This window comes from Merops nubicus, unplaced genomic scaffold (genome assembly GCF_000691845.1).
Source record: "Merops nubicus isolate BGI_N331 unplaced genomic scaffold, ASM69184v1 scaffold9585, whole genome shotgun sequence".
Taxonomy (NCBI): Eukaryota; Metazoa; Chordata; class Aves; order Coraciiformes; family Meropidae; genus Merops; species Merops nubicus.
In genome coordinates this window covers 325-17034 of record NW_008611686.1, presented here as the reverse complement: position 1 = coordinate 17034, position 16710 = coordinate 325, and the positions used below count along the sequence as shown (strand labels likewise).

Here is a 16710-nt window from a genome sequence, read left to right as displayed (position 1 = left end):
CACAGGCTTGATTCTCAACAGGAGGAACATTGCCTATCAGCTTGCTCACACAGTCACCAGAGCTACAGTCAAAGATGAGTCCTACTAAGTGGATGGACAGCAGCCCATGAGAAACAGGTAGGACATGACACTTCATCAGCCCCTAACTCCATTCCTCCCCTCTGAGACAGTCATTTCTGTTTCCGTGGCTATAAACTGCTAAACTAATAAAAATTACTTGGATAAAAATCTGTTACCTTCAAGGCTACAATCAGTTAACCCACTCCCTACAAATCAGTCACAGAAAGCACGTGAATAACAAATGCCTTTCCAAAAGAAGCCAACACTGACCCAGCTGAACAATAATAGGTGAAAAACTTTTCTGTTATTTTTAACTATAGTTACATTATTTACTGTCAGGTCAAAAAAACTCCACTGAAAAAGTTAATCAGCCACTTTCTTAAGAGAGTCGTGACTTACCAGGCACTTTCCTTCTGATTGATGTTTGAAAGTGTGCTTGTACTTGCTGCTCCTATTTACATGACACTTACTCTTCTGCTATAGTGAAAAGCTTCTATCCCTCCGGACTACAAAATCCCGCACCCACAAACATGGGCCAAGTGTAAGAAGATCAAGTTTTCAAGTTTTCCGAAACTACTATTTGAAAACTACCAAATATTGGTAATTTTCCACGTTACAACAGTTGCAAGAAAGAAAGAGCAGCTCCCATTAATAACTTAAGAAAAAGTAAGCTTTAGTGTGGCTACATTTCTATTAAAAATAACACTATGTCAACGGAAGTCTTTATTTCCAAGTGTTCAAACTGTTATTACACATATGCCATTTAACTACTTTTTTATTTGAACATTAACGTAATTACAGTTGGAGGGCTCATTTTTCCAGCAGCCTCTGGAGCAGATACCACCAGAGCAAAACATGAAACATTCGACATGGTTAACAATATGACAGTTGAGTTACCAGAATTACAGTCTATTTTTTCGCTAACAGATCACATAAGAGGTACGTAACTGGGGCAGTTCCTTTAACAGAAATATCAAGCTTAGTACTGCATTTGTTTAATTTCGGTATGAACACCTCTACATAAGAGCAACATTGTAAATGACAGTTTGACTTATCACACATACGGTACTTTGGCAGCTCTGTGACCTGTTATCCCTCCTAAGCTCCACAGCAGGTTTAATGGCTAAAACATATTGCTAATATGCCCTGTACAAACATCAAGAATCAAATGCATCTTTCTTTTGCCACTTCAATGTGAAAGGGAGTGGTTTTTTTATCCCATATTACATAGCTTTCTGATACATGCACAATTTTCATTCAGACACTTCTACATGTACCCTACCATTCTGTCTGCAAGAAAATAATCTTTATGCAAAAAAATTCTCAATTTTCTTCTCAAATTAGAAAGACTATAGCCATTGATAATTACATGACAAATCACTAGCAACTATTGATTTCAAAATAACACTAAACCTGTCAAATGTTTACCAAGTAACAAGGACATCAGTCATCTGATGTGCAATGAATTCCCTCACAATTCAACTTATTCCATTTTGAATACACCTGTGAAACTGACTGGCTGACTTAGTTATCTCCTTTGTAGGACATTCATACAGATGTTAAGACTGGCTCAGCTAAAATATATGATATTCTATCTTTATTGCAGGCATTAATATAACTGGTAGATAGAAAACTATTTTCAAACACACAAGCTAAGTAAAATCAAACTGCCCCAAGTTTTATCAAGTAAAATGGGATAAACAGCTCCAGTAATTATCACCACAGATTCAGCACGGGAGTTATCTGTCAAAGGAACTAACAGTTCTTGGTTAATAATTGCTAATTTCTTTGAACACCTCTACCATCACTTTCCACAAGAGAACTTATCACTATATTAAAACTTTTTCACTTACTCTCCCCAAAGGAATTTAATTTTCTACCTTTCTGAACACAATTTTATCATACTCTGATACACAAGCGCAATCCAATGACCTACTACCACAGTAATCTAAGTGATGACAATGTTCCCTCTAATATAATCATGCAAGTAGCCACATGAAAGTTTTGAGGTAAAACAGGTGAAATCGCATTGCAAAATTTTAGATTTATAGGAAAAAAAAAAAAGACACATACATACCACAAACAAAAAAAATAGAACCTGTCAACAGTGATCAGAAGCAATTAATTAATTTTCATCTGTGAAATTTTAACAGATATTTCATATTTATTGTCTTTGGTCCAAATATCCCCTACACACCCTTAAGTCACTCAAAACAGAATGCTGTGCCCAAAAATGCATCTGCTACCACAAAACATCTCTTCATCCTCTAGTTCACCCTCAAGCAGTTCTTAAAAACCTCAAGATTTCCTGAGCTGTACAAAAACAGATCTTAACTTTATTTGTAATATGTCACCAATGGGTAATTAAGAAGCAGGTGGAGGAATCTGAAATATTTTAAATTCAGTAATATATATTTAATTCAATGAAGTCACCCTTCCTCATGCTTCAATACCTATTTGTATTCAATTATAAACTCTGCAGCACAGGAAAGTCTGCATATGGCACTTTCATGCATGTCTGCAATATAAACAATTATATTAACATATTCCAAAATTAAACAGACAGCAAATCCTGTTCATCTATGCAAGATCTTAAAACTACATTAAGTTTAATATCAAATGGGAAACTTAAAACAAAAACAATTAACATGTACATTCACACATAGTCTTGAAATGTCATTTTCCTTGAAGCTGCTCCATCCTCTTCCTCGGACTAGCTGCATGCAGTCAGATGGACTCCTCCCCAGTGCCGCTGCGGCGCGTGCCTTCACCGAGTCACTGCATGCCAGCTAACGTCTGACCTCCCACCGTCAGCTTCCGTACTAGTGTGTCCCTCATCTCTCCACGGTCCACTGCAACATCACCTTCTCACTTCTTTGATTCTCTGCTTTTGACACCTACCAAGAAGCAGCCCCTCAACTGGGGCAGCACCCAGTCTAATAGAGCTTCCACTGGACAGCAGCTTTTCTTACCAGAACAGTACAGTGCTTGACAAGCAAGGTTCGCTAGAGTCATGATCCTTTATGTACCAGCACTCCCCTCTAAGCCCTAAGTGTCTTCTGCACAAAAGATGAAACAGCTGTGCACTTGTAAAGCCACACAAAGCAAGCCAAGTTAAACAGTTTGGGCAGGCAGTGTGGACAGGGCAGAAGCGTGACAGCCAGACATTTTGGTTGAAGCAATTTAAACCCTGTTTGTTTAACCTGTGTTACAGCCCAGCTTAAATATGGTTTACTTTCAACCAAACAAAAGCCCTACAAAGACAGGTTAACTGTTCTTTTCTACAGACTAACTAGCTGCTATGTATTCAATAAGGAATGTAATGCAAAACTTGAAAAGGGTACCTTAGCTTTTACATATTATCTCAGTCTGAGGTATATGTCTAGAACAGTAAAGGTTTATGCATCACATTCTATAACCTAGGGCCCAAAAAATCCCAGCTAATTGTATTGTCTAAGTCAACCAAGCTACAGAAAAATGGGAAGAAATAGCATGTGGCTTGTATTCAAGTGTTATTGTTTAGCATTAACGCTTCATGCAAGTAATGCAAAAAAGTCTAGAAACTCAGGACTGTTTACATTTGAATAAATAGGGTAAATTAGCAAATACAGTATTCAAAGTTATCTACAAAAATGTGTTTTACCAAGTATTAACTGTTTGTATCAAGTCTTAAAGCAGAAAGCTCAGGGCAATACCAAAGAGTTTGAAATAAAAAGAAAAAAATAGAGATGGAGACATTTATATAAATCTCCTCAGAGAACAAATTCATATTAACTGTTAACTAAAACAAAGACTAAAGCTACGAGGTGGCCTTATCAGCAAACACCTTCAATCAGAAGGCCATAAACAAGTATGCTTTACATATTATTTGACTGGTTTATTTTACACCATGATGTGAGAGCAACACATTTCCTTTTAGTAAAGTATACACAAATAGCCTCACTCAGAATACACTTTTAATGCACATAAAAAAAGTATTCATCTTACAAATTGTTTTGCAATCCAAATATACAATAGCTTGGAAAACAATATTTTAGAAAACAAAAGCCAATGTAAAAAGACCACTTGTAACAACAAAAATGATAAACATTTCGGCATGGCTTTGTCTTTACAGTTTTCTTACTGCATCATCAATATCAGATATCTGTTCCTTCAGCTGGTTCCACTGTTCTGGATTTAAAGAAATACCTGAAATGCATTAAAAATAAACACTTAACACAGAAGGAAACTTCTGGTGCAGGATCTTGCATAATTACTATCAAGGCCAGTTTCAAATACCAGATCTATGTCACAAATATTAATGCGTGAGCTACTTCAACAACCATCTCAGTTACAAAGTGAAACTACTCATTTGGAAAACTTCAGTTTAACCTTAGACTTCAGCTTATCTCTGGAGAAGTTCAAATTGCACAGAAAACAAGCACCATGTTCCAAATTCATTCACTAGTATTAGCTAAACACAGGAAATTAATTACAGCTCTGGCTGTCACAGAAGTTGTTGGCTCTTAAAAGCTACACCTCTGTGGACTGAACTTCTATGGGCTTCTAGGTATCATAGTTCTGTGATATTTTCCCTGCTGCTTCTTGAAGCACTATAAACAACACAAACAGCAGTGACATTTTGGAGAGACTCCACTCCACAGCACTCACAAACCAACACGGGACTTTTTTTTTTTTTTCATTTCAGGCTCTCTATAGTTGGCTCTTAAAAGCTACACCTCTGTGGACTGAACTTCTATGGGCTTCTAGGTATCATAGTTCTGTGATATTTTCCCTGCTGCTTCTTGAAGCACTATAAACAACACAAACAGCAGTGACATTTTGGAGAGACTCCACTCCACAGCACTCACAAACCAACACGGGACTTTTTTTTTTTTTTCATTTCAGGCTCTCTATAGTTTCTAGTGACATCCAATCAATAATCATTCACTGCCCCACAACCCACCTCTTTAGTTCCAAATTTGTACTTCCTGAAGTTTGAGTCCAGGCATGTGTTTTCTTTGTGCTTTAGTCTCCTCATTCCTCCTCTACAACCTCTATACCAACCCTATGCAAACACAGACTTACAGGCCTACCTCATACTATCTCCAGCCAGGCTCTTCTACTATTTATCCCCACTCTCCCCCCTCAGTGATCAGGCTTCCTTCATTGCTTTCTCCCTGTAGGCAGAGCAGGACCTGAAAACAGGTGAAACTTTGAATTCCATTTTTGGGGCTCATAGCCTTTTTTGTTCTGCTCCCATCACTGTCTTCTCCAAGTACCACCATAATTTTTAACAGCGAGTGGTCTGCATGGAGCTACTCTAAAGCAGTTTTCCAACAGACTTTAGAGGGCAGGTTTCTTTTGGAAACAGTTCTCAGATGTGCTAACCATTGTTATGAGACCAAATGTCATCAAAATGTCCTTGAAGCACATAACAGATGAGCTGCATACAGTTCACACCTACTGTTTGAAACAATCTAACCCAAGAGTTTAAACTGTTGCATTTTTTTCTGGTTTTTATTACACAATTTCAATTGCTTATGCTCTTTTAGAATAGCTAGATGAGTAGCTCCTAAGTGTATCGATTGAACACTAGACTCACATACTGTATCAAATTAGTATTAATTTTATCCTAATAAAATTCAGATACTTTTGCCCCAGAGATACACACCAGCAAACAGCCCATCAAACTTCACTATCGTTTGGCACTCAAGCTGCATATACTTTTTTAACTTTCACCTCAAAACACAGCAGGTTAAAATTCCTTAAAAGTTAGAGCAATCTTTTTTGTTAAGTAGAAACCACATATCCAAACCAAGAAATTTTCCTGCAGGGTACCACTACACCTGTTCATGCAAACCTATTCTCATTAGTTATTTAAGAAATGCTGAAAATGCTTCTCAGGCTTTCCAAATATCTGTTCACCGAGTTTCTCCTGGACACACCAGAAGAATGTAACAAACTTTATGCTTTTTGTATACTAAATGTCTTCAGTACCCATATCCACAGCAAAATGTTTCATATTTACCCTTGGTGCAGTATGAAAACTGATCAAAAGCAGGCTTTTCTAGCAGAAGCTATGTGACATTAAACAAAGCACCGCTCTTTTTCCAATTTTATCATCACATCCTCACCTTGCAGGTGGCAAAGTTCTGAAAATGGCTCAGTGAAGGCACACCACAAAAAGCAAGTATGGGAGTGACAATTAAAAGTACAATGGCTTATGCTGTGCTGCAGGTTAGAAGCACAGTACCAAAACTTGCACATTTTAGGTACTTTGACCTTAGCTACAATCTTGACATTTTTCCTAAAATCAGACACATTAAATGTTTTAATTATTTTCATCTAAATTTCAATATAAATTGAAGGGTATAACTGTTTAAGAAATTAACATGTTACCACAATTGCGTAAGTCAAGTCTTTTTAGTAAATTTTGAAATAAGGTATCAAACTGTAACCAAGTAAAGTTAAGTTAATCAAGGTGGTGGGACAAAGAGGGGAAGTCTGGGTATCTTTATAACTCCCATAATAAATTTGCTGGTATTTGATGCCTTGTTTTTCATAAATCACAGATTCCTTTGGGTGAAGAGACTGAGGCCAATGAAGCCACTTTGCTTTCGTTCATAATCTTCAGATAAAAGTAACCATTTCTTAAAATAAATAATTAAAAAGGAAAAAGATTACATATATCACACAGCAACAGAGTATAAAAATCTGATACACAAAGTTCTCCCACAACGTGCAAATACAAAATAACATGAAGCAGAACAATACCTTTTCTGCCAGGCTTCATTTCGCCTTCTTGATCCATCCAATATTCTCTTATATCAATTAAAACCTTCCCTTTAAAGTCACGAACACTGACATACCTCATTTTGCCAATCTGTCAAAACATATGTAAGGATCTTTTAGGTGTTTTGTTACAGCATTCACTTTTCCCAGCAGTATCAGACTCATGACATGTGACACTGCACTGCAGCTTATTTTAGACACCAGGGAAACAACTAGATAAAAAGCTTAATCCAGAGTACTCAGTAGGCTAACAAGTAATGACAATATAAATGGATGAACGACTTAAAACAAGTTGAATATTCAATGCTCAGTGCAAAAGTAGCTCTCCTGTAACAAAAATACCTATATTCTTTACATGCTTACTTCTTAAAGCCACTGACTTACTGCTTTCTGAAGTAAAACCTTACCTCTATTATATTCATCTTTGTTTGCAGCAGTTTTAAAACAAACAGGTAAATAGGGAGATCTACCCCCAAATCCAAATTTTAGTCCATTCCACATTCACAGAAAGCAGATTAGATATTCACATGAAATAAACCACAATTTCTAGCGTGGTTTTTGGTTGGTTTGGGTTAGTTTGGTTTTTTTTTAAACACTGTAAACAGAGATGGAAATGAAAGTGGGCCAACAACTGTCGCAAGGCCAAGGCCTCCTCCAGAGTCCTCATGGTACTTCATTGGAATGGTGTTTAAAAGACTATCTCACTGTACCAGCTGTTGGAAAAAAACTTTAAATCTACCAGTAGGTAGCACAGTATGAAGTTACTTTGGAATTTTTTAATTTCTGCATCACAGTGGCTTAACTGAGTTAAGAGTCTCTTTTTTTTGGGGGGGAGGGAAGGTGGGAACACCTTGTGGGGGAGGACACCTGGAGGAAGGGGGAGCGGAGACATTGATAACTATGCTTTATGCTACATATTTAGGCTCATTAAAGATCTTTGCAAATTAGATAAAACACTATTTGTTCACAAACACAAAGTATAATATGAATTTGAAATCCAGAAATCAGATAATAAAAACACATTAAAACAATTAATGTAAGAAATTCTTAGAAATCCGTATGCACCTTTTGGATACACTTTTTGAGGAAATCACACATTCAGAAGTAAACTATTTTAAAACAGAATATTCCTTTTCTATAAAACATTAACTTTAGTTTTCAGCTTATGCATCTTGCATCTTAGTACCATTTAATCAGGGCCCAAACACGTCTTACTAGCATTAAGTCTGACTAGGAAGGTTGAACAACTCTTTAATCAACTAAAATCACCCACAGATGTTTAAATCTAAGCCATTACTTCAAAAAATAGATATAAACAAGAATGCTTTATGTTTGCTTAAAGTAGTTCTTCTGCAGATCATGCTGAATTAACTCTGAATTTCATTTTAAAACATTCATGACATCTTTAGATACCGTAAGCCTGAAACAGTTTTCCTACATTGTAGTATCTTTTAAAATAAACAAGACATTACAGTTTCTAAGATATTTTTGCATTATTGTATTAAATACTTGCACAGTACTACAAATTTAATATTCAAAAATAAGGTGTGATAAAAGCTTAGTTCTCTCAGACCAAACTTGGCACCATGCCCCAGTCCATCAGCACTGCTGACAAAGAACATCCTAAATACCTACATGAACAATATTTCTTGGTTTCACCCTTTAATGCTTCAGTGACTTTTAAGGTCACCTCTCAGAATACTAGTACTTGAAGCTATTCTGCAATTCCCCACCCACAGCCCGGGCTATCAAAGAATATTAGTGCATTGTCAAATAACTACCAGCCTGCTCTAAGAAATAAAATCTTATATAGCAGTTTACAGGTGTGTCCCGGTTTGGGGTAAAACAGCTGGTTTTGCCCAATGATTTTAACTTCTCATCTAAAGCTCTTGTAATTAACTGTCCTGTCTGAAGTTAACAGCATTTTCACAAACTAGTTTTAGCAGTGGTAAGACTCTATGTTTAGAGTTACTGCCAGGGATTGGTGTACAGACCAAGGCCACTGCAAAGCTTGGATCCCACAGAGGGGCCTAGGAGTACCCTGCACCTGCGGGGAGGAGCGGGCAGGAGAAGTGACCCCAAGATTCACCAGTGGGGTGTTCCATCCCACAGCCATCATACCCAGTAAAGCTGAAGGATCAGGAGGGGCAAGCCCTTCCCTGGCCTTTTCTTTTGTCTCTTTTCTGTCTGTTGCTGCTGCTGCAGTGGCTGCATCTCAGGAGGACTCCAGCCGTGCTGCCTTTGATCCGAGCCCTGTGCTCCTGAACTGAGTTCCAGAATCCAGCTCCTGTACCCAGTCCCTGTCTGTGGCTGAGTCCAGCCTGGGAGCCTTCCTCGGGAGCTGCTCCCCAGCTGGGGGTGACTGTGATGCATTGCCATCAGGGGGGAGTTGGGTTCAGTACTAACTTTGTACATATTCTATTTTATTACCATTGTTACTATTATTATTAGTGGTAGTATTAAAGCTGTTTTCTTTTCTAATTAAGTCTCTCTCCCTTATTCCCTTTGGGGGATGGAGGGAGGGGGTTAACAGAGAGCATCTGTTACGGTTCTGGGGGCGGTCCTGACCCCCAAACCGTGGCAAGGTGCAACTGCAGTAAAAGGATTTGGGATTTGAATTTTAAGGATAAAAATGTATGTCTTAACTCAACTACAGTGAGGCAGGAGACAATAATGCGAAGTTCACACTACTCAGTGAGTCTAACCTTAAATGAAACAGTTCCATATGTAAAAGCTGAAATTGCACTAGGTTTTACATCACTGTCTAGATTTCACATGAATGTTCACATCAAATTTTGAATTTTTAATTGAACTCTATGCAGATGCTGCCACTGCATTAAAGAGACTTCTGAAGTATAGCTTCAGTTCACATCTAAGGTCAAACACCTCACCCGAAGGCTGATTAAACTATTTAGGTAAACCAACATTCCCTGATGTTCAGCTACCTGCAATTCTGGCACAGATTCATTTATGAACAATTTTTTTTTTTCACACAGCAGCTGATACTCCTAGAATAATCTCACTGGTCTAAGACATCTTTGTATCTCTATAACCAAAGTAGTGTTCCAAGGGTTGTATTGACTTATAGCAGTGTAGTTACTGCAGTTCATGCTTTATAGATGAGTTCATAGGCTTTTTGTTAAATATTACAGCTCCTTCAGCTATACTATTCTATTGAATTTTACATAGACAGAAGACATTAAAAGCAGTATTTCCAGGTTTCTTTTTCTTAAAATTAAATGCACTGAACCATGCCTCAGTTCCTTTCACAGCCATGCGACTGACTTCCTGTATGAGTTTCAACAACCACCTTTACCTTTTATCATCCTATTTCCAGTTTTTCTTGATTAAACTATATACATGCTGTGGAATTAGAAATAGAAAAAAGTATCCTTCTTTCTTAGTTGATAACTATACGTACAGCATTAGATGCAGCACAATAAAGAGTCCTGCAAACAGAGAGCTCTGCAACACAAACACAGCAAATTGATTGTGAAATGCATCAGTAACCATCTCAGTTTCAGAATGAACACACTAAACCAACTACCTTTGAGAGTATCATAAACATATATTTATCTACTTTCAGAAGCCTACGACAGAGACATCACCCTGGGAAGCCAAAGAACTTCTTTCTCAAAAGTCAAAAAGCAAATACAATCCAAACTTTATCATCATAAAAATGCTTATTTGGTTTTTTTTTTTTTTTTAAAGAAAAGGGAGGAAGACAAAACAACTCACAGTTGTACTATTTTTGAAATAAAAATTTCAGCAAAATTCTTGATCACGCTATGTGGTTCCACTCTGAGTAGTCATTAATACTGCACCCTGACAGCATTAGCAAACCTTATCCAAATTAGGCACAGGCAGATGACAGGATTTGTCAAACTAGCCAAAGCATACTATGTAGAGCTCACGTTTGGCTTGAACCACAGACAGGAATCTAATGTATCAACACTAAACCCTTCCACGCTAATGTGAATAATTCTTGCCCTTAGCGCCTCCAGTAATACATCACAAATGGGAGTAAGATAAATTTCCACTCTCCAACTGCACCCACATCCTTTAACAATTTCAAGGATACTAGGCAACTTATCAAACCTAAAATGGCCAAAGCATGTAAATAAAATATACTTGGTCTCAGACTGGATTATTTAATTTCTACTATCATTTCTACTATTCTTCATGATGTTTCAAGAGTATTATTATACCAACAACAGTCTCAAACGAAAACAATAAAACGTAGAACTTTATGAAAACGCTGAATCTTCTGAACGCAGCAGTGACAATGAGCTCTGCATGAAGAGAAGCCATATAGGTTAAGAACAGAGCCTGAAGGTGTAGAACAAGCCTGTAAGTTTCACACCATTTACTGCCACTCCCACACAGAATACGGCCACTACAAAACTTCGAGCTATCCTACCAATGTTTTACAGCCTCATTTCCATCAGCTGAAGCCACACTTCTTAAGTACGACTGCAAAATCCCCTGCACATCAGATCATTTTACGGCCATGGGAAAGCAGAAATGAGATTCTAGTATTACTAGAAGTCCTAGAAAACAAGAGGATACCTAAAAAGTTAATGTTGCAACAATCTTCTAGCTTGCTCTCCTGGGCAGGGGGCAGAGAGGGGAAGTGTTCTCAGACCTCCAGTGCTATTTACACTTGAACAGCTGCATCTTAGTTAATGCCCATACGCCGAAGCAGCTTGAAAAAAATCAGCACTTCACATAACACAAGAAAAAATCCAGGAAAAAAATCTGTTGTTGATTAACTAGAAGGCATACAGAGACACAGCAGAAGTGACATTTTAGGTCAATGTCATAGTAAAATATCTTTTTCTCTATTAGACTCAACACCGTAAGAATCTTGTTCTTATAGGACTAAAAGGAGTCCTCCACTGTCTGTTCTTTTTATTATCTTAGGTCAAAAAGATTGAAAGGAATCAGAGCATGCAAATACTTTTATTTGAAAAGGTTTGCGAGTTTTTTTTGCATCAATGAAGTGCTGGGGTTTAAACCCCCCGCCCTGAATGAGGGTTGGCATATGGATGATGTCCACAACCAGGCAAGAAAGACTCTCCTGATTGTTTTTTTTCACCCAGGTTCTGGCCAGCCTTGGGTGGGAACTGATTAGGAGACCACCACCAGGTGCCCCCACCATCCACATTAACTTGAAGGCAGGGCAAGAAGCCACCTCCACAAGAACTGGCTCTGCTTGCAGTGGGGTTGGGAGGCCTGCCCACACAGTGCATGTGCTGTGTGGGCATTCTGGCTATGGGAAGGGCTTCCTGACTCTTCCCAGTGTGGCAGGGCCAGAACATGAAGCTGCCTCTGGGTCCCTACTCTATAACCAGGCTCGTGGCCTGGCTGCTCCCATTGCCCACAGCTTGGGTCCTTGCCCAGCTCACTCCCTTCTTCACATCCACTGTGGTGGGCGAGTGCATGGACTTGTTCTCCCTCGGGCTGTCCAGCACTTTGGGTCTCGGGTATGAAGTGGCTGGTAGCACAGGGGGGAGTTTTGCTGCTGGTCTGTCCATTAATTATAATATCATTCTATGTCAGGCAAGCGGTCACCAGGAGAATACAAGGAACACTGAAAAAATTTAACAGCATTTTCTAAGGCTGGTATTTCTGAACTTACTATAAACAGCATAAAGTTTACACACATGGGGTTTTTCAGTTCTAACTGCAGTTCACCTCGAAAGTGTAGAACACTATCTTGTTTTTCCTATGTGGTTCAAAGCATGCCTCAGCAAAACAAAAAAAACATTATGTTCTTCTTTCAGTGGTGAAGTTCAGGCATTGCCTTCAGCTGAAGCTCTCTCCCAACTATACATGACAAAGAAAGTGAGATTACATTAAAAATAATGCCCCTCTATTACCATACCTGTTAAGCTGGTATTCTCACTAGAAAACTCTTTTATTTCCTCCCTGTATTACTTTGCACAGCTACAGCCTAAAACTGTTTCTTTTGCCTTACTCAGTGTTGGGGCCATCTTACCAGGCACTTCTCCCATACCCTTCAAAAACTTAAGAATTCAAGTCTCAAAGAATGTAAGTTCCTTTCCAAACAGCTAATCAGAGACAATTCATAAGTCTTGATCCACACCCCCAGGACAGGTAATTCTGAGCTAAACATTCTTGCACAGCTTTCAGCACACACTGCTGCTGCCTCAGCTTACCCCAGGAACTGCAACACTCTGAATACACAAATGCATCTCACTTATGGAAAATCCATATTCATCCCAAGGACAATGTCAAAAATTACAATCTTTCTGAATGTTCAGTGAGAAAAACCTGCATCATAAAAGACAAGGACATGCAAAGCTTATTCCGAGACACTGTCTTGTAATACAGGAGCCAAACTGTCCTTGACCTAGTTAAATAGGAAGAGTCCATACTTTGGTTTCCAAAATCTTTCTTTCAAGAGTCCTGATCAAAAGTCACTTCCGTGTAGAGACAGTCCTGATCTAATATTTACAGAATAATCATGGTAAGGGATGCATTTAGCAACAAAAGAACTACTCATAGCTACCATGGGCAAAGACATGAGGGTTAGATCAATTGCTGCAACTCAGATTTTTTTACTGTGCTGAAATCTGACAACACTTCTGAGCATCTCATCTACATGCTAGCATTGTAATCCCCTTTGGCCGAGGCTTCGAGTCTAAAAACTACACTGGTCAAGACACTCAGATCACATCATAAAATGTATACTGAATATGATGTAATATGCTACCTTAAACAGGCGCTAAGAAATACCAATTTTACCTGAAACATATTTTCATCTCTGTTACTGCTTTGCTTAGAAGAAGCTGCACCTTTTGAACTTTCACCAGTCTTTTGTTTCTTTACAGGCTTTTCTGGCGCTGCTTGCTTTTTCCGCTTTGCCTTGAAAAAAGAAGATAAAAAAAGAGGAAAAAAAATAAAAGCATGAATCTCAATTCATTCTGTAAGTTACAGACAAGTTTATGCTAGAGATCACGAATGACTACCACACAACAATGCACTCTGTCACCTTCCTGCTGTGAAGGCAGGAATCCAATACTGTATATTTAGGATCTTAAGAAAACCCAAGTCTTCACATAAGCCTAATTCTGTTTTCAGTGAAATTAAACATAATACTTTAAAGCACAATACTACACTAAAGAGAACTGAATTAGAGCAAAATACATTTCAAAAATTCTACCCTTTCTGCACAGTAATACTGCTGGTTCAATAGCTCTAACAAAAGATTAAGTGTAATGCAAGTTTCATCTTCCTTTCCACTGAGTGCAACAAAAAATGCAGGACAGCTTACAACATCTCTGAAAACATGCAAAAAACCTACGTGAGACAATGAAGAAAGGACCTAGAAATTGTTTCCTTTAGAGTATGTTTTTTATCGTGTCCCATTTCTGTCCGCAGCATGATAAATTAAAGATGTTTTTTAAAGCATCCAGACAATATCAGATTACCTGCAGAAGTTACACAGATACTGCTTCTACTACTCATTATACAGTAAACATGCCTGCCCCAGAAAGAGTAATACAAAGATACCGAAAATTTGTCTCACCTGCTAGAATCACAGTGTGGATAACTGATTTTAAAAGACAAAAAATTCCACAAATATGGGAGGTTATAGTAGAAGAAAATACCTTGCTGGTTACTAGAGAAGACTGTTAGACTATGCCTTTTCAGGAATACAGTTCTCTAGAAAAAAAATTACCTGTTTTCTCTTATATGAAGATCTCACAGAACAACTCATTTGCTAAGTGCAACCAAATCATATTTGAACCAACCCAGTAAAGCAGACCGAGTCTCTTCACATACCACATTAAAAGACCTGATTGTCTACGTTACCACCTAGCATTTCTTAAAATGATAAAGCCACCGTTTCTTTCTGGCTTGTTCATCTTGGCACATCCATACAAAAGGAAAACATAAATAACTACTAAAACTAAATGGGAACAGTGAATTTATATGTTTAAAATAATCAAATATGCTAAAATTAATCAATTCAAAAGCATTCAGGTTGGCTCAGCTTTTAAGTGAGGAAGTAGCAGATGTTACTACAGTAAGTCTAAAAATCTGAAACACAGAAAAAGAACATGCAAACAAGATATGCAAGTGGCATGTGAAGGATAGGGCAAGTGGAGGTTTTTTGTTTTGCACAATTAATCCAGCCAGCAAAATGGGGGAGTGCAGGGTGTTTGTCCTCAAAAAGTCCAAATTCTTGCCACCAGGGGCAGCTTACGCAGAAGCCTTCTATCATTTGCCACAAAGCAGCAAAGAATTCCAGAAAGCCTGTGGTTATATATATCATATGGAAAAACCCAAGGAGAGCAAAATGCAACTTAAAAGTTTACTGGCAAGGCAAAGATCATCCTATCCACCCAAAGCCTAATCTTAGGAGGTGGGCTTTTTGTTGTTACAGTTGTTGGGGGGTGGGAGGTGTTTTGTGTTAAGCAATCATATGGAAAGACACGTATGTTGTGACATAATGCTCACATAATTCCTTAATTCCAAACTGAAACAGAAGAGTTAATACAGTAGTAATAAACTGCATATCACGTTCACCTTTTTGTCAACTTCACTATCTGAATCACTGGCAGATGAGCTTGAAGACACAAGTTCCTTTGATTTGGGCATTCTAGGAAGACAAAAATAATGTGAGAACACCATACAAGGATTACATGCCATTTCAGCTGGAAAGCCACCTTAAAAACTGTTTCTAAAGGCTCATCTTTTTAAAAATCCTCCTAAAGACTTTCCTGCCTTTTCATATAAGTTTTCATATGTTGCAGATGTCATCTCAAAGGATTCTCTCTCTTAGATCACCTCTGCTTTTGCTGCAGCTGCACTAAATGCAGTGGTTTGTGGTTTAGCTTCTGAACTGTTTAGAAAGGGACAATTTTTCACCAGTTTCATATAACCCTACATACAACAGAAATCATAATGTAAAAAAATACAATACTGTCCTCCAGCCGAATTCTTTATATTCGATTCACAAATATAAACTATTAAGGCCCTAGCATTATCTATACAGTTACATGGGCATTTCACTCAGCTGGATTTGCAAGCAACATGCTGCATAATCATCAAACATGAAGCTAAAGTTCCCACCAATAATATGAAAGTCTGAAAAATACCTCAGGTACACTGAACTACAGTGTTGTAATTGATATTTCCAGTGCAGCTTCAACACATCAGTCACTAGAGTCTATTCATTTGCCAGACAATTGGACATTCAACTTTCCTAGAATGCATGGTGCCAGGTGTGCTTCTGCATCTCTCTAGTATGCAAACATGTGGTTAGATACAGCGGTTGCACATCTTGCCTGCCACTAGAAACTTTTTATAGGAAATATATAGCTCATTTGTTCTTTCAGAATAAAAACAAACATCCCGGAGAGAAACTGTATGAAATAAAAAACAGCTAAGAAAGACTATGAGAAGACTAAAGAAGAGTAAAGAAAACGGAAGAGCAGCGTTTTTAAACTAGCAGCAAAAAAAAATGAAAGCACAAAAATTTGAATAATGCTAATGGATCACCGTGGTTCTAAAGTAGGGTAAGCGCCGTCGTAACAGCTTGGAGCACAACGCTACAAGCTGCTGCGCTGAAAATTAAACAGGGCATGGGGAAGCACACACAAGCCACGCTTCAGGACACCGGCAGAGGAGTGCTGGAATAGGACAACGTAAAAACAAGGACAACGATGACACGGAACCAGGGAGCCGAACAAGAAACGACCGACACTCAGGGGGCGCGGGACCTAGCCCTACGGTCCACACCAGGTCGAGCCGGGGACAACATGGAGGAAGCTGGGGGTGGGAACTGGAGCAAAAATGGACGGGGGGCGGTAGGTGCCCCTCGGGGGAGGTTAGTGGGCAAGG

The 16710-nt window shown here is 38.4% G+C and overlaps 1 protein-coding gene across 1 annotated transcript; it reads right to left on the bottom strand.

The window, feature by feature from the left end:
* Window positions 1-3913: 3913 nt before the first annotated feature.
* Window positions 3914-15466, bottom strand: SUB1 (SUB1 homolog (S. cerevisiae)). Its single transcript, XM_008941292.1, has 4 exons — window positions 15394-15466; window positions 13606-13725; window positions 6817-6925; window positions 3914-4248 (listed from the first exon to the last, which is right to left on the bottom strand). Exons 1-4 carry the CDS (start codon window positions 15463-15465, stop codon window positions 4169-4171), a joined length of 381 nt encoding a protein of 126 aa, XP_008939540.1. The 5' UTR covers window position 15466; the 3' UTR covers window positions 3914-4168.
* Window positions 15467-16710: the final 1244 nt, after the last annotated feature.